This window comes from Eretmochelys imbricata, chromosome 1, assembly GCF_965152235.1.
Source record: "Eretmochelys imbricata isolate rEreImb1 chromosome 1, rEreImb1.hap1, whole genome shotgun sequence".
Classification (NCBI taxonomy): domain Eukaryota; kingdom Metazoa; phylum Chordata; order Testudines; family Cheloniidae; genus Eretmochelys; species Eretmochelys imbricata.
The window spans coordinates 295761665-295780364 of record NC_135572.1 but is presented as its reverse complement, the minus strand read 5'-3'; the positions used below and the strand labels follow the sequence as shown (position 1 = coordinate 295780364).

Genomic DNA, 18700 nt, shown 5'->3' with positions numbered 1-18700 from the left:
TCACGCTTCCTGTGAATTCCATTTTGGATAGTTATTCAGACCTTTACTTTAACATAGTGTAAACAGTGGAAGTAAATTAAGTTTGTGATTGCTTTTGTTCTTGAGGAGAAATTACAAGATAAATGAAAGATTATTGCTGTTAGAAATGTTGTAAGAATCTTTTCTTGTATCAATTTGTTATATTCTAAAACTATAATTAGTTAAAACTGGTGCTTTTTACCCCAGAATAGTGGTAACATTAAATGTTAATACTAAATTTGATCACTTTTCAGAGTAGCAGCCGTGTTAGTCTGTATTCGCAAAAAGAAAAGGAGTACTTGTGGCACCTTAGAGACTAACAAATTTATTTGAGCATAAGCTTTCGTGAGCTACAGCTCACTTCATCGGATGCATACAGTGACAACTGCACAAATTTGATCATGCGTGACTGAAACTGATGAGCTTGGGTTGTAGCACATTGTGAATAGTCCATATCTGTTTAGCTATAATGGTTTGGATATTCTTTTGGATAGGTTTATGGCTACAAATGACTTGATGACTGAGCTACAGAAGGATTCCATCAAGTTGGATGATGACAGTGAAAGGAAAGTAGTGAAGATGATTCTGAAGTTACTGGAAGATAAGAATGGTGAGGTGCAAAACTTGGCTGTCAAATGGTATGTGTTCTTTTTGCAGTATAAACAATTGTCTAATCTTTGAACAATATAACTGACTTCTAATTTCATTGTTCAAATTAAGTTGCATAGCAATATTCTTCTTAAATTTAACATCTCTTCAAGAGACCCTTATAAGTGATGTGCCTTAATCCTAGTCTTACACAGCTTTTTGGTTTATGTCAGTGATCCAAATTACAATCCAGAGATCACAAATAGTTTCCATAGCACTTGCTGGTGGTCTGTGGAGAGCTAGCTGGTTCAATGGTGATGGCTCTCCTAATTTTCAGTTGCTAAATATCATTAAAAGAAGCTTAGACCTCCTATTACCTTTCCATGTTAAAAAATGCAGCATTTGCCACAGGGATGTTGTTTGATCTGTGGGAAGGTTCAAATTGCAGTTGGGATTTGGGGAGGTGAAGTATGGTATTGTGAAAAGTTCAGAATAGAAACCTGAATGCTAACAAATGACTAGGTTTGGGTATCAAAAAACACAGTTAATAGATTCAAAACTTAAAATATTTCAGGCTTAGGCTTGGATAAATGCATGGAAGAGTAGGGGAGTAGTAGCAGGAGCTCAACTGGTCTGGTTTTAGGTACCTCCATTGCCTCAGTCTCCCTTTTTTCCCCAATTAAGGAGTCTTCACATTGTGGGTGTTTTCTCATTAATTCTCCCTCCCCCTTTTGGAGTCTGGTTTATTAACATAGATTTCAAAACAACTTACATTTTTCTACCCAGCTCTTTTTAGTTGGCTCCTGTTTCCTTCAGGCTTATACTTCCTAGGCCTTCTAAGGAGTTAGTCTGTGGAGTAACTCACACAATCTTCCTGCTCCTTTAAGTCTTTTCTCTGACTGAGCCCAGGTTGTCTTTATACCTTCCAACTGGCTTGGTTCCTAGTCACATGCTTGTATCATGTGACTCCTTTACTGAGAGGTAAACTTATTACAGGTGAGGCTGAACCCAGGACTCCCTTAAACAGCCAGTTCGCCCTGTGACCTGGGTGTTTGTCTAGTTTGTTTGAGCTTGATCCTCTTTAGGCTTTGTCAGCCTTAGTTTGAACAAGGTATAAAATTTAATGCATACATTTACTTTCTCTTAAATATTCTAGCAGTGATGGAATTTTCTTCAGTTGTGATATTTAAAATTAGGCTGGCCAAAACAGTGGAAAATGAACTGTAGGCAACAGAGGAGGGAACATGAACTTTGTCTCAGACATATGATTTTATTATAGTAATACAATTATCAATATTCTTTTCACTGTAGCCGACAGAAGCGGCAATGCTAGGTTAGCATGTTATATAGTATTACTGCTTTCTTCAGGGGAACGAAGAGAGTGCCATTTTTTTGGCTGAATTTTAAACTTTTGAAATATTAATTTACCTGTGGTAACTGAAGCTGTACCCCCTTCCAATAGAGTCTGCACATTGTATTTATGACCAGATTTGACAATAGCACAAAGAAAATAGCTTCAGAATTTGAAACACAAATAGTTTGTTTATGGGAGTTCAGTTGAGGCCTGGAAATGTGCTATTGTGGAAACAAAAATGAAAAAACAGCTGCATATTGTGTACATTTCAACACTTTGGTTGTAATTTTCAAACCTGGGGTCTGGAATTAGGAATTTGACTTTAGTCTCACACATTTGAAAATTGCAGCTTTAATTTGTGTTAATGAGCATTGTTGGTGCAATAGAAGGCAACCTTTTAGGAAAGGTGAAGGATGTGAAGCTATAATGGGTTAAATTGTGTATGGCATGATGGAAGTAGCTTTTTCCAGGCATCTTCTTACATTTTCCATTAACTCTGGTACACCAGCACTGGTAGCAACCATGTAAAACTGATCTTGATCCCATTTTTCTAGCCAATTATTTGTTGTTTGTTTTGTTAGAAAAGGGAAGAAAAGTGCTTAGACACAATGGTGTTGAAAAATTAATGTTCATGGCAAAAGTGTCTATTTCTAAACTGCTTTGGGAATGGGTGAATGTGTACTTAAATGCTTAAAAACAAGTGGTGATGGTTAAATAGAAGGATGCAAGCATAAACCTTGCGCAGGGAAAGACCCGAGCATAAATTGAAAGGGAACAACAGAGATGCAAGTACATGTAAACCAAAGGTGACACACTGTAACTAAAAGGCTCAAATGAAATCTCCACTTTTTCTACTCTTTCAAATCCTGGACATATTAAACACAAGGATTCTGGAGGAACCTGCTTCCATAACCTGCAAATCTAATGTTTAGCAGGCTGACCTTTTACATTCTCATTCTCATTCTTAAGGAAGTAAACAGAACAATGAAATATAAAGTCATTAAGATACTGCTTGTTTCTTGCATTTTTACTGTAGCAACACTTGCAGACAGTGAATGGAAGAAAATTTCTGCTCGTGTCTTACCTTATAGTCATTGTTTCACATATGCAAATAACATTGTAATATTATGGTAACTGGTTTATGTTAGAAGGTCTTATTGAATTTACTCTTCAGACATCTTCAGAGGTGAAATGGAAACAAGAATGATGTAGCCAACTTAGTCTCTAAGGTGCCACAAGTACTCCTTTTCTTTTTGTGAATACAGACTAACACTGCTTCTACTTCTGAAAAGTAGCCAACTTTGACTTCCACAGGATCAAGCAGAGTGTTAGCAGCAGTTTGTGTTTCAGATAAAGCAATTTTACAAATGTCTTTGGAGCTCAGTGTTAATACAAATGATTTTGCAGGTTAGGGAATTTAACTAAATCATTGCACTGACCAAATATTCCACATTATTGCTGGTGTAAGTGAGACACTACCTGCATAATATCTCTTGGAATATTGGCAGTCGTTCACAGTTTGGGCATAGTCACCAACCTACCCTTTTTAAGAGCTTCAGCCTGTTCAATTGGCATAATGCTTGTACCTGTATTTTACTTTATTTAATTAACTCTGTGAAATGGATTGTAACCTTTTGTAGAACAATCAGTCTTACAGAACAATATTGAATTTATCATAAAGGGGAAGAGAAACATTAAAGAAAAGGTTATCAAGCAATTGCAGAACATTATATTAATTCTGCTTAATTAACATTATATTAATTCCTGCATGAGGCAGGAAAGAAGTTATAAACTCCTATGATATCACTTTCCTTTAAAGGGGGCTCTCTGACATGTCCTGCTCAGTGGTTTTTTGTCTCTCAGCAGATTGAGGCCCTCTTCCTTTGGAGGGTAGGCTCAACTTAACTTTTTTAACTTTTTGTGTTGGTTACTTGTCTGCTCAGTCCTTTCCTTTCTTCCTAGGTTAGATAGTTTTATGTACGTCATAGTGAAGTTTCTTCTTTTATTCTTCTTCTGCCCCCAGAGCTCTAAAAACGTGCAGCACTACAGTGGTATCTTGTTTGCTGGAATCTCCCCACCAAAATTGGTCCTTCGGGTTATGGTTTCTCACTGTTGGGGTAAATAGGCTCCTGGATTTCATTGCTGTACCTTATGGAAGAGTAATCCATTGGCTAACAGCCAAAGGACATTTTATGCTAAGCAGTCACTGTTGGCTCTGTAATAGGTGCAGTGGTTCTAGGAGGGAGTGGCATGCTTTTCTGAAAGGACCTCTTTCAGATGTGATTGTTGCCATTTTTCCAAAGCTGCTTGGTGCAAGAGCAGATTAGGGTTTTGTGGGGCCCCTGGGCCAGAGCAAGTGGGGCCTCTCCCTACCCCTTGCTCCTGCAGTCATCCCCCTGCCCCCAGTGCTCCTGTCAGGGCATGGGGACTCATCCTCTGTGCCCGGCCCAGGCAAGCCCCCGTGCCCCAACCCTACTCCCTGACCACAGTGCTGGCCAGAACAGGGCAAGCCCCTGACCCCACTCCCCGGCTGGAGCACTGTGTGGGTGGAGTGGGTTGGGGTGTAGGGGGTGCCCATTTTTCCAGGGCCCCCCGATTGGCTAATCTGCCACTGGCTTGTTGTACTGCTCGTGGAAGGATAGGGTAACCAGATGTCCTGATTTTATAGGGACAGTCCCAATTTTTGGGTCTTTTTCTTATATAGGCTCCTATTACCCCCCACCGTCTGTCCTGATTTTTCACACTTGCTGTCTGGTCACCATATGGAAGGATGTGTGACCATATTGTCTGTCGTCATTATTTGCATTACAGTAGTGCCTAAAGGAGCTTTCCTTTCCAGATAGACCAATATCCTTATGTGGACACAATAGATATAAATGATGATGTCACTGATAACCCTGAAGAGGGGAGAATCTCTTGAGACTTCTGAAGTTAGTATCTCTTCTATTACACATAGAATCTAAAACATACCTCTGGAGCTTAAAGAGGAGGACTATTTCTGGTTAAACGTAAAAGTGACTCATATGTGCAGGGTTCCAAGTTTTCCCCCTGTTGACCATTCTATTCAGAACATTTTGAATAGGAAATGAATTCTTTTGATTAAGAAACAAAACTCCTTTAAATATTTCAAGGAGCTTTTTTTCCACCTCAAAGTATACGTTATTAAGGTTCTTATACTGCTCAGGTGGATGCTAATATTCTGTGGCTGGTTGAATAAATGTCAAACTCTAAAGAGAGTTTACAAGTGTTCTGGGGGCTCCTTCCAAGATAGTTGTCTGTACAACCCAATTCTGGGTAAAATGTGGTTACAAAAACTGGCTTTTGGGGAACATTCCTTCTTTCAGGTTGCCTCATTTCTGCATTTACCTGTGTTTTCTGTATCATCTGTGGTGTAATTCAAATTCCTTTCTGCTGCCTCTCTTTTACTTATAGCCCCACAGGCCCTACGGTTGTTTGAGTGACCTTTCATCTGCACCTGTTTTAATAGTGCTCCCCTACAAGGGAAAAATGTCGTCTTGGGGTATGTCTACACTATAGTTTAAACCTGAGGCTGGCCCAAGCCAGCTGACTCGGGCTTGCGGTGCTTGGGCTAAGAAGCTGTTTAACTGTGGTGTTGACAGTTCGGCTCAGGCTGGAGCTCAGACTCTATGACCCTGTGAGGTGGGAGGATCACAGAGCTCCGGCTGCTGCCCAAGCCCAAACATCTACTGCAATTAAACAGCCCCTGAGCCTGAGACCTGCAAACCCAAGTCAGCTGGCACAGGCCAGCCATGGGTGTTTAATTGCAGAGTAGACATAAACTTGGGCATCCCTAAGGGTATCTTATGAAATGTTTTTAAGAATAACTTGATGGTCACCTCCCAAAGGTTAAGTCCTTTAATATGGTAACTCTTTGGACAAAGTGTTGATGGATGATCTGTTTTTCAGGTTTGAACCCTACAGGCCAGGGCGAAAAGAACCCTTTGTCTCTCCTCCACCCAAACCCAGTTATTTTCAGAATGAGGCTGTTCTGGCTCCTCTAGAAAAGGGACAAGAATGGCAGCAAGACTCTGATATGTAGTCACATGTAAGACTGATATTTAGGGCCCTGCGCAGATACAAATTTATATCTGCAGATGCTGATATAAATCGGTATATGCGGAACTGCACGGTTGTCCCAGGAACTGCAGTGGCAAAAGGAGTAGAACGTGGGGCCGCCTCCCTCAGGAGCCAGCACCCTATGCCAATAGCTCCTCCTATGCGGCTGTACTGCACCCAGCCTCAACCTTGTCCCTTCCATGCAGCTTTCTTCATGACTGCATCTCCTGTCTGGGATCTGTACAGCCACACTGGAGGACAGGGCTGGGGGAGGTATAGCTGTGCTGGAGGAGCTGCTGGCGCGGGGTGCTGGCTCCTGGGAGCGGCAGCCCCATGTTATACTCCTTTCGCCCCTGCGGTTCCCAGGAGAGCCCTGCGGTTCCACAGATACCAATTTATATCTGCACAGGGCTGTACTGATATTGTCTCAGTTTTGCTGGGTTTTTTTCATAATACCCCCAGCAAGGCTAGTACTCCTCTCCCTCCCTATCCCCAAGGATCTGCTCAGAGGAAGACCATTAAGGAAATACAGGAGCATCCTTTAAAGCTCAGAATAGTGTCTGATGTCTTCCCTCACAAAGCAGGCTCCAAGTGCATGTTTTCTGTGCTTTGTAATCCCCATTATTTCTGTTGTTTTTCATGTTTGTTTCTAAATTACTTTTGTATGAGATGCGCTCAGTTGGCAGGAAAATGCCAGCACTGCAGATTCAGCCTGGGATCTGAATGTCAGCCTGGGATCTTTACTTGTTGCACACAACAGTACCAGTTAAAAGGTTCTGCAGGGCACTTTGTGCCTTCCTTTATACCTGTGCAACCCTATTATGTTAAGTTGTACAGGTTTAATTGATAGAACATTAATTAACAATTCTGTTGATACAGTGTTGGAATAAAATACAGCCTACCTGAGTTGTATTGGCTCTGCGGAGCGGACGTGAGTGTAAATTCAGTAAATGAAATTTCAGTTAATGAAATCAACAGGTAGAACTTTGACAATGCACCCCTAAAAAAATCTGATTATGGATGCACAGTCGCTTTTTGGAGCACAGCAGCACTTGGAACATCTTTGGTGTCTTTTTGTATGGCGATCCTTCATTTACAACATTCATGTTGTCAACCAAGAAGTGTTTTATGTGCTGCTGACTTGCAAAATGTTATGATAAATTCTTGTTTGTTATTTTGTTGGCACTGTAGCTTAGGCCTCTTCTTTTCAGTCTGCCTAGGCATTCTGTACTTCTCATAAAGGTGGTGGCGAGTCTGGCTATGGCTCTGTCCGTCAGTGCCTTAACAATTGGTTGGCGTAGATGAGAGGATACCTGACAGTGAGAAGGGTGCTGTCATCTTGGAATCCCACAGCTGAGTGATAAATTGAGCCAAGAGCTCTTTTCCCATCTCTGCAATTAATCCACATTGTGGGTAAGCTCATTAAGTTGACAAAGTGTTCCTTTCAGATCCTCAGTGAAATAAGTAATTACCTTGAGCCTGCCAATTTTGTTGCAATTAGATATCTTTGCATTCTAAGCCCCATGATATTGAGTCTGGGTCTAATGTATTGGCATGTTTTCATCACCAGCATGTCCAGCTTTGTATACGTAAAGCTTGGATTGTGTTGACCAGTAACTATCTACTGGCCTGGCTCTTTGTCCAGCATCCTCCTTCAGACTTTAAATTCCTTGAAGTGATGGTGGCAGGCCTAAACTATCCAGTAAGGTTGATCTGAAATTTTTCATGATTAAATGACAATTATGATGGGCTCTTAACTTGTTGGGGAGCCCAGTGTATCCACAAAACAGCACTGAACTGTCTGTGCATGACAAAGAGGAATCTTCAGAAAGATCAGTTTAGGTTCCATTCAGTCTCCATTTGCTGGGACTGAGACCACTATAACAAATCAAATTTCACATATCTTGTGTGGTCTCAGATTCCAAATGTTTTGGACAAGACAGGTTGAAACGGAAACTTTCATATTAATAAAAATGTCAATTTTTTAATCTTAAGTGTCATCTAAATATAATTGAATGTCATATTGTCAGAGCAGCAAAAAACACCCACTTTTGCTTATGATTAAGGGTACAATTTTGTCATGGATATTTTTAGTAAAAGTCGTGGACGGGTCACGGGCAAGGACCAAAAGTTCACAAAAGCCTTGACTTGTCCCTGACTTTTACAAAAAAATATCCCTGACAAAATGGAGAGGGAAGAGGATCTATCACCCTGCCCCACTGCATGCAGCAGCAGGGAGCTGTGGACCCTCCCGCCCCTGCTTAATGTGCTGGGAGGGATCCCTGACCCTGGGGCAAGGAGTTTTTGGGGGGATTCCCTGCTGCCCTGCAGGGCTAGGAGCAGGGGTCTGTCCCCCTCCATCTGCATGACTGGAAACAGAAAGTCTCCCACTGCTTGTGGCAGCCGGGGAGGTGTGGGGGGGCCCCCCGGCAGAGGCTGGGGAGGTGCGGGGCCCCAGTGTCATAAAGGTCATGGAACTCACGGAATCCGTGACTTCTGAGACCTCTGACGTACTCGCAACCTTACCTATGATTGGCTCATCTTCCCTTCTATTGGTCACAGATCTGGCTATGATGATTCATGCTTTTGTAAATTCTAGGCTTGATTATTTATAATTAAATGCTTGTCTACATGAGGATGTTATATTGGATTAGTTTGTTTGCTCTAAGTGCAGCAAAGTAACTATATTGATTTGAAGTGCATCCACACTGCTTTGTTTTACTGGCTTAAGGTACTTTCCTTGTTAATCGTTGTGTCCACAAACCTCTGCGTTTGTTCTGATTATCTGCTTAGAATGCTGCACCGTTATGGTTCAGTATTCTGCTGATTGGTCTGTGCACTGGGATTTTTCTTGCAGTACATGGTGAAATGCCCACCAGAACCTGCAGGAAATATGGGGCATGGGGTCAAACTAACACGTATTATTCCTCTCCTGGCATGCCATCATCTAACTATTTTGCCAGTGCCATTTTTGAACTGTTATCAGGCAGCATGGAAGATGCAATGCTGATCACTGTGATCATGAGTCATTAATACAAACAGGATGATGATGCACCAGTATTGGCAGTCATGCAGGTGGATATATTTGGCTTGGCAGCTTTGAAGGTCTTTGAATTATGTGATATGGCTACAGGTTGAGGAGAAGCAGGAAGATGAAATTGAGCAGGGCATTTATTTGGATCAGCTTTACACAGTGGAACACCACTTCTAAGGTTGGCCAACTAACACTGACTGGTCAGACAGGCTAGTGATGAAGAACTGGGACATCCACTAGTTGCTGCAGAACTTCAGGATGTGGAAGACTGCTTTTGTAGGGATCTGTGTGGAACTCACTCTGGAGCTGCAGCAGCAGAAAATCAACATAAGAGTTTCCCTCAACATCTGGAAGCTCACCACCCTCAATTGCTACTCATCAGTAGCTAACCAGTTTGGACTTGGTAGATCAGCTGCTATGGGTGTGATCAGGATGGTTTCCAGGGCTATTAAGAGCATTGCCAAATCATAAAGCTTGGCAATACACAGGTGATTGATGGTTTTTCACAGAAAGAGTTCCTGAACTCTGTAGTGGTTATTGATGGGCCCCAGATACACACTTCCCTCTCCCCAGCATCAAGCTGAACACCTTAAGGAGGGCTATTTCTCCAGGGTGCTGCCAGGCCCGGTTGCTCACTGTGAAGGTTCCCCAGTATTAATGTGCATGATCTGGAAAGATCCACAATGACAGGATCTTTAGAAACTCAGGACTGTTTGCTGGAAATAATCAAGGGAATTTTTGCTTCCCAGACAACTTTGGACATTAAAAGAGTTATTCCTCCTTTGATTCTGGGAGACCCAGCTTATGAAACCTTTCCCTGGACACTTGACCAAAGGAAAGGAGTGGATTAACTAGAGTAACTTCTCACTTAGTCATCCCGGTTAACGTTGTTTCGTTGTTACGTTGCTGATCAATTAGAGAACATACTCATTTAAAGTTGCGCAATGCTCCCTTATAATGTTGTTTGGCAGCCACCTGCTTTGTCCACTGCTTGCAGAAAGAGCAGCCTGTTGAAGCTAGCTGGTGGGGGCTTGGAATCAAGGTGGACCAGCAGCCTCTTGTCAGCTCCCCGCTCCCCTAAGTTCCTTGTGCGGCAGCTGCCCAACAGGCTATCAGTTGCCGGCAGTTCAGCTGTCCCTTCCCCCCCTGCCATGTGCTGCCCCTGCCCTCTGCCTTGGAGCTGCTCCTGGGAGCCTCCTGCTTGTTGTGCGGGGCGGGGTGGGAGGAGCGGGAGAAGGGTGCTAATGTCAGGGTATCCCCCTGCTCCTGCCCCCCGCTCACCCCATCTCCATGGTGGGGAGACGACAGGGCTCAGGACGGAGGGAGCTTGCTGGCAGCAGCTGCTGTCTCAACTTGCTGATTTACTTAAAAAGGCAATGTACTTAGAGTAGGGTAAACAACTTAAAGGGGCAATGTACAACACACACACACACACAGTGTGTCTCTGTCTGCCATACTGTCTCCTCTCCCTCCGTTTGTGCTGCCCTGTAGAGTGTGAGGCTACATTAACAACAATGTGTTAACTCTTCAGGGCTTAGCCGAGTGCTAGTTCATCATTTAGCAGTAAGGCGTTCCCTGGGAAATATCCCACCCTCTGACTTCACCACCTCAACCGATTGCTGTGCACAGTATTAAATTGTTTAAAACTTACACTGTGTGTGTGTGTGTGTGTGTGTGTATAAAATATAGTCTTTTGTCTGGTGAAAAAAATTTCCCTGGAACCTAACCTCCCCCCCATTTACATTAATTCTTATGGGGAAATTGGATTCGCTTAACATCGTTTTGTTTAAAGTCACATTTTTCAGGAACATAACTACAATGTTAAGCGAGGAATTACTGTGTATCCTGAGTAGCTGCAGAATGACAGTGGAGGGTGTGTTTGGAAGACTGAAGGAAAGGTGATGGTGCCTCGTGACAAGTTTGGAGGTTTATCATCATTACGTGACTCGTGATAAGTGCTTGCTGTATTTTTCACATCTGTGAGAGGAAGCAAGAGAGCCTGAACAGTGGTGGGTGGAAGCAGGAGGTGGACAGACTTCTTGTACCTTATGGGAAGCTGGAGAGTGTGTCTTAGAAAAATGTTCCAAGCAGCCAGGAATCCATTGTGTTCTTATTTGGACCAGGGGTTAGCTGCGGGTAATTAATGTACTACAACCAAGGAAATGACCGTAATGTTTGTGTGTTGGTTTTATAAGGAATTGGTTCTATTGGGGGATGGGAAGTGGAATGTTCCTCCATGAAATTTTTCATTTGAGTTGTATAAAAAAAAAAGTTAACAAATGCCATAGGTAACAAATTATAGGAATGTCATGTAAACTTAAGATCTGTGGAATGGTGTGCAGTTAGGTTGATTAAAATGGATGTCCCAATATGGTATAATCACCAGGCTTACCAATACAGTACAGTGAAAAGTTGGGGTGCAGTGCTTGACCTTTGTAGCTCATTACAGCTCTTCACCTCTGCATTGTCTGGATCATGTCCCTTTCCAGGGCAATGAGGTTCCTTTCAAGTCTATGTGGTTGCTCCAGGAAACCATTTCTCCACCCTTCTGTCTTCATGGCTCTCTGTCAGGATGCAGTCAGTAGTTCCTTGAACATTTCCTCTTGTCAGCTCCCTCCTCCCCCCCCCCCCAGCAAACAAACAAACAAACAAAAACATTTGTCAGCCTCATCCAGGCAGGTAGAGAGATGCTTCTGTCTCCACTCAGCATGGTGGCAGACAGGTACTACGTGGGGAAAAAATAGTTTAAATCCTCCTATACCATTGTATTGTAATACAGCATGTAATACTGGTAGAATTCCACTCTGCATTATCATCAGGCTGTTTGCTCGTAGAGCCCTCCTCCACAGCAGTTTCAATCTGGCTGTCTACATGGGGTTCTTGTGTAATCTCTGAATCTGCTGTCATAATTTTTCTGGGCAGCCAAGAACCCTTTCTGGTTGGGCTCAATGGTACATGTGAGGTCAAGGGAACTTTCTGTGATGTCTTGGTTGTATTCTGTATTGTCTAGAGTGCTTTGTGGAGAACTGTCCACCATATCAGTTTGGGATGCAACCACTATCCAGTCGGAAGCAGAGCTCTTTCCGTCAGCTCAAAGCTGAAGTTCAAAGGAGGATCCGATAAATTAAAAACAATAATGGGAGGACAAAGCAAAAGAAATCTAAATGTTCACTGACAGCAGAGGTGAAAGTAAGCTGGTACGCCCTAGTACGGCGTACCAGTAAGAGCTGGTGCGCCGTACCAGGTCCGGCTTTCCGAGAGGGCAATTTAAAGCCCTGGGGTAGCTGCGGTGGGGATTTAAAGGGTCCTGGAGCTCCAGTCGCCGCTCTCCCCCCCCTCAGGGCCCTTTAAATCCCCGCCAGAGCCTGCTGCCGAAGCCCTGGGATAGCGGCGGCAGGGCTCTGGAGGAGATTTAAAGGGCCGGGGCAGTAGCAGCAGCTGGAGCCCCAAGCCTTTTAAATTCCCGCCTGAGCCCTGCTGCTCGAGCCCCAGGGTAGGGGTGGGGGGGCTCTGGCGGGGATTTAAAGAGCCCCGGCACTCCAGCCACCACTACTGCCCCGGCCCTTTAAATTCCCGCCGGAGCCCTGCTGCCAAAGCCCTGGGGTAGCGGCGGTGGGGCTCCGGCGGGCATTTAAAGGGCCGGGGCGGTAACGGCAGCTAGAGCCCCGGGGCCCTGTAAATACCCGATGGCACTCGACCACCACTACCCCAGGGTTTGGGCAGCAGGGCTCAGGCGGGGATTTAAAGGGCTCAGGGCTCCAGCAGCTGCTACCACAGCGGAGCCCCAGGCCCTTTAAAGCTCTGCCAGAGTCCCGGAGTAGTGGTGGCAGCCAGGAGCCCCCAGGGCTCCTCAGTGATTTAAAGGGCTCCACTGCGGTAGCGGCAGCTGGAGCCCTGGGGCTCCCAGCCGCCTTTGCAGCTGGTAGCTCGGGGGTGACTTAAAGGCCCCGGGCTCCCAGCCGCCACTACCGCAGCTGGAGCTCTGGCCATTTAAATCAAGATTTAAAGGGCCCGGGGATTTAAGGCCCTGCCTCTTCTGGTTGAGGCCACATCCCCTGCTCAGGACTCCAGCATACCGGTAAGTCCTCTAACTTATTTTCACCCCTGGCTGACAGATATGATATGGGGAGCTTTTTTTGTGAGACAAAGACCCCGTATGGACCAAGCTCATGTGGCCTCACATCTCTGATATCTGAAGATGGTAGTACCCTTCTTAAAGATAACAAATCAATCAAAGAGCGCTGGAAGGAACACTACCAAAAGTTTCTAAATTGAGAATTCACTGTGACTGACAACACCATCGACTCCATCCTTCAGCACCCAATCTGGGAAACTCTTGCCAACCCACCAACACCTGAGGAGGTCTGCAAAGCAATTAAACAAATGAAGAACAATAAAGCACCAGGTCCTGATGGCATACCAGCTGAAGTATTGAAAGTGGGGGAGAAACACTAACAAGCTTCACTTGTTGCTTCTCAAAATCTGGCGCACCAAAGAAATCTCTGCTGACTTACATAATGCTAACATCATTACCATTTTCAAAAAGGGAGACAGGGCCGACTTTGGCAACTATGGAGGCATTGTCCTCCTCTCCATCGCTGGGAAGATTCTTGCTAGAATCTTACTGAATCGCCTGCTCCCTCTTGCAGAGGTAGTACTTCCAGAGTCCCAGTGTGGCTTCAGAACATCACAAGACACCACCAACATGACATTTTTCCTGGATCTGCCTGACTGCGCAAATCAAGAACAACACCAAGAACTGTATATGGCCTTTATTTATCTGACCAAAGCCTTCGACTCTGTTAACTGCTAGGCTCTGTGGAAAATCATGTCAAAGTTTGGCTGCCCAAGCAAATTTATCACCATTGTAAGACTCCTCCGGGCCAGATGACTGCCTCCATCCTGTGCAGTGGCTCTACCTCTGTGCACTTTGTCATTCGAACTGGCGTAAAACAAGGTTTTGTACTGGCACCCACCTTTTTCTCCATTTTCTTAGCAGCTATGAAAACATTAACCCCAGACCGTCTACCACAGGGCATTGGCATCCAATATCGGATTGACGGCAACGTCTTCAACCTTTCTCAATTCCGTGCCAGAACTAAAGTAATATCGGCAACAATAGCCGAACTCCGTTAAGCAGATGATTGTGCTGTAGTTGCACCCTCAAAGGAGGATCTACAAACAGCCCTTAATTGCTTCTCTGAAGCTTACAAAAGCCTAGGGCTAACTCTGAACACTGGCAAAACAAAAGTTCTCTACAAGTCAGTGCCCAGTCAATCATCAGGCCCAGCAAGGAAGATCTACATTGACAAAGAAGAACTGGAAAATGTAGAAAACTTTGCGATCTTGGCAGCCCTCTTTCACAGAGGACAGACATAAACATCGAGATTCAGCACAGAATGTGCTGTGCCAGCTTTGCCTTTGGCAGACTGTCTCACTGGGTGTTCAACAATCACAACATAAGAACACATACTAGACTTTTAGTTTCGAAAGTGGTGGTAATCCCAACTCTCCTCTATGGGTGTGAGACTTGGGTGACCTATAGAAAACACCTGAAAAACTTGAAATGCCAGCACCAGCACTTTCTTCGGAAGATCTTCAACATAAAGTGGGAGCATCGTTGCACTGATGTCGGTGTCCTCACAGAGGCCAACATCTTCAGTGCTGAGGCCCTGATTATCCAGCACCAGCTGAGGTGGAGTGGGCACTGTGTGCGCATGCCTGATAGACCCTTATCAGAATAACTGCTGTATACCCAACTCACCAAGGGAGAAAGGAAATGGGGAGGCCAAAAGAAACGCTTTAAAGACATCCTCAAGATACACATCAAGAGATGTGGCATCAGCAGCACACACTAGGAGACAGCTGCCCAGGATATAGTTAACTAGCCAAAACTTACCAGAGAGGGAACGTCCACTCTTGAGGAAGATCACCTTGCCCTGGTCGCAGAAAAACACCAGAAAAGAAAGGAAAGAAAAGACAACTGTCATGCAGCAATCACGGCCCAACTGGCCCAACACCACATGCAATGTCTGTCAACGAGCCTGTGGCTCAAGGATCGGACTCCTCAGTGACCAAAGGACCCATGAAAAATAAAACCTGTGAAAGATCATCCTCGACCTCAAGGGATCTCAGACAACAGTGGCATCTCTTGGAAAAAAATATGGTACAGTTCCTCATAGTACAGGCAGATAGTGGGAGTTTTGTCAGAGGTTCTTTCCTTCTAGTATTTCTGCTGGAGCCTTTTGCTTTCACTTGGCACTGGCACTGGGACTGGGTATGGGAGTGCCATCTTCTTCATTTGCTCTGACAGTGTGTTGTAGATGTCTGCCTTTCAGTGACTCTTCTCCAGGTGGGACTACAGTTCTCCAAAGAAGACATTCAAGTTCAGGAGCTTTGCGGGGGTCTACATGGAAGCAGGGTGTCAATCTCTCATAGGTGGCTAGATCAATGTCTGAAAGGAATTGGACTCTGCCCATCCAAATAGTATATCTTTCTAGTAATCTCAAAGAGTTACAGCTCAAGTATAGAAGTGTTTTGTTTGTTCACTAGATCTTACTGGAATTGTGTCGCAACATTCAGCAAATCAGATTAAATTCTGTATAATGATCTTGTAATTTCAGTATTATTTGTTAACTAAAATGTATGAGGTTGACATTTTCTACACCTACGCAACTTGTGGTATTAAAGTTTTTTTTTATTTTATCTTGATTTTTCTAGGGCTCCCATTGTCAAATGCTGTGATATGTAAATGAAGCAAGTATCACACTTTAAATCAGATAAAACTAATTTGTGTCTGAACTTACTTTCCAAAAGTGTGATAGTTTAATCACTGTTGTTGTCCTTTTAGATTTGTCATTTGCATGATGTTTATTGCTGTTTTACAGTAGACCTCAGAAAGTTGGTAGGAGCTTTTCAAGCATAGAAGAGGAAATAGTCACTGCCTTGACTATGCTTGGAGCCCTGCAAATCTGTGGATATACACTATATATGCAGATATCTGTGGACCATGTTTGCGGATCGGATGCGGATACAAATTTTGTTTCTGCACAGGGCTCTATACACTATAATCTCTATTTTATTTTTCCATAGATATCAGCTTGTTAAACTTCTGAGTGCCACACGTATTTTAATAAGCTTTTGACTCATGGTGTGGGGATCAGACTTCTTTGCAGTATCAGGAGTGTGAAATGCTTTAAGAAAGAGCCGGTCAAGGTTTGAAAACTTAAGCTTTGTCTTTGTGTTTTCCTTATTCTTAATCTTAATTGCTTTGATCACTGTGTAGTTCACTCAAGCTTCATGGTGGTTTTCAGTTCGACTGTTACTGAAATAAAATAAAGCTACTCAAAATTAATGTTCAGTGCCCCTACACAACTCAGAAAATATTAGTTTTCTGAATACCTCAACTAAAACAAATGTGTGTGAGAAGCAGGTATATAGAGCTGCTATTCTGAGTTCAGTGTGAAAAAGAAATCTTGCTTCCATCCCAACATTTGTAACGTGGTCTCAGATAGTGTCTTTGGATTGAATTGCTTTGTTATCGTGTTCTTCTCTTACAGTGGTTATATGTATTTTGATATCAGCAAGTTACAGTTCTTTGTAGTTGTGATCTTCCCAAGGAGCAACGATGGCAACAAAGTGGTGGAAATCTTTGAGAAATACTTGGGTAAAAATCGTGACCTGGCAAATATGTCAGACACTGTTCTTCTCCCCTCCTGAATAGTCACCCAAAGCCTTAACCAAACCTGTTGAGCAGTTGTAAGCTCTCTGACTTGACTTTACTGTCCTTAAAGATAGCATTGTGTACGACCTCTTGATTGTCTTTTGCCTCCTCTAGTTTTGGCTTTAGTTGCTCTGGTGTAGATACATATTAACTGGGAGTGCAACTCGCTATTGTTGCCAGTCCTGGGTGAGTCACACCCATATGCTCTTGAACTAACCCATAGCATTTTTGCAGAAGTGGCAGCTGCAAAGCACAACTACTAGGGAAGCTCTCTATATATGGGCAGCCAAAACAGACACAATCATCCACTCATTTGGAGGGAGAAAAACAAATACTAGCTTGAGGAGAGCAGCATTGGCGTGAAATAAGTTTTGAGTCAAGTGTATACTATGTGTCTGCAGGCGTGGCTGACAAAGGACTCTGTTCAGAGCAGCATTGTAGGCTTGATCTTAAGGAGAAAATTGAAAATTGGCAGTGATAAGAGGTGTACCAAAAACAACGAGGGGGCAGGAAGCTGACAAAATGAGGGGGGAGCTCTGTTACTTACAGCCTGGTTATTGTGTATGGTAATTGGGGACCAAACTCTCTCTTGCTGTCGGGACCAATTTGGGTTTGGAACATTCTGGGGAATGACACTTGTTCCCTGGAGTGAGGTAGGTTGATTGTTATGCGGTATGTTTGACAGTAGTATGGGAGGTTAAAGAGTTGGTAATAGGGATCTGGAAAGTTTTCCTGCTTCAAAGAATGGGGGTCCTTTATCCACAAGGTAGGTTAACTACTTGGGAGAGACATTATGCATTGATGGGGGGCACTAGCAGAAATAAGAAGGCGAAGAAAATAAATGCACAAATCCAAAACAGGAAGGGGGAGACAGAAAGGGGTGACTTGACAAATCTTATGGGGGAGGAAGTTTTGTCATTTGCTAATGCATTGTTGCTGCAGATGAGTAGAATTTTTCAAGGAGTCTTTTAATAGGTGGTACATTACTTTAGTAATACATTACTAAATACTAATACTAGTAATACATTACTGCCCCCCTCCCCCTTTATTTCAAGACTAAGGGTATGTCTACATTGCGCCATTGTTGACAAAACTTTTGTCTTTCACTGGTACTTAAAAAAGCCCCCTGCAAAAGACAAAAGTTTTGCTGATGCAAGTGGCAGTGCGAATGCGGCTTTGTCGGCTGGAAGTATTTTGTCGGCAAAAGTGCTGACAAAATACCGACAGAGTGTTCACACACGCTGACTTTTAGCAACAAGGCTGTGTCGACACAGCCTTGTCGCTAAAAGCTGCATAGTGTAGACAAGCTAGATTTGCTTTGTATGATTCTAGTGTAAAAAGTGACTATGTAAAAACAGCATTGTGTTCCCATTGTGTTCCATGATTGTGTCAGTGATTTACCTAATCAATTTTTCTCTATATTGAAGTATAGGGTTTTTTCCTAACTATCAATACTTATAATTTGCATTGCCATAGTGCCCAGGAGCCCTAGTCGTATACCCAAGACCTCACTGTGGTGGGCACTGTACAAACAAAACAAAAAGTGGTATCTGCTCCAAAGAGTTTACAATATAATTATAAAATGAGAGGCAACAGATTGCTACAATCAGAGGACTAGAGATCTCCTCACTTAACGTTGTAGTTATGTTCCTGAAAAATGCAACTTTAAGCAAAACGATGTTAAGCGAATCCAATTTCCCCATAATGTAAATGAGGGGGTTGGGTTCCAGGTACATTTTTTTCACCATTTTTTTCATTTTTAATACAGCTACACAGTGGTGATGATTGTGAAGCTTGATTGAGGTGGAGGAGTTAGAGGGTGAGATATTTCCCAGGGAATGCCTTACTGCTAAATGATGAACTAGCAATTGGCTGAGCCCTCAGGGGTTAACTCTCACACACTACA

General features: G+C 43.5%; 1 protein-coding gene across 1 annotated transcript in view; it reads left to right on the top strand.

Annotated features, from left to right (window-relative positions):
- The window catches only part of CAND1 (cullin associated and neddylation dissociated 1), a 52178-nt gene that overhangs the window by 4138 nt on the left and 29340 nt on the right, over positions 1-18700 (top strand). The window contains exon 2 of the mRNA XM_077833298.1: positions 513-656. Within this exon, the coding sequence (XP_077689424.1) occupies positions 513-656 (144 nt within the window). The remainder of the gene's footprint in view (positions 1-512; positions 657-18700) is intronic.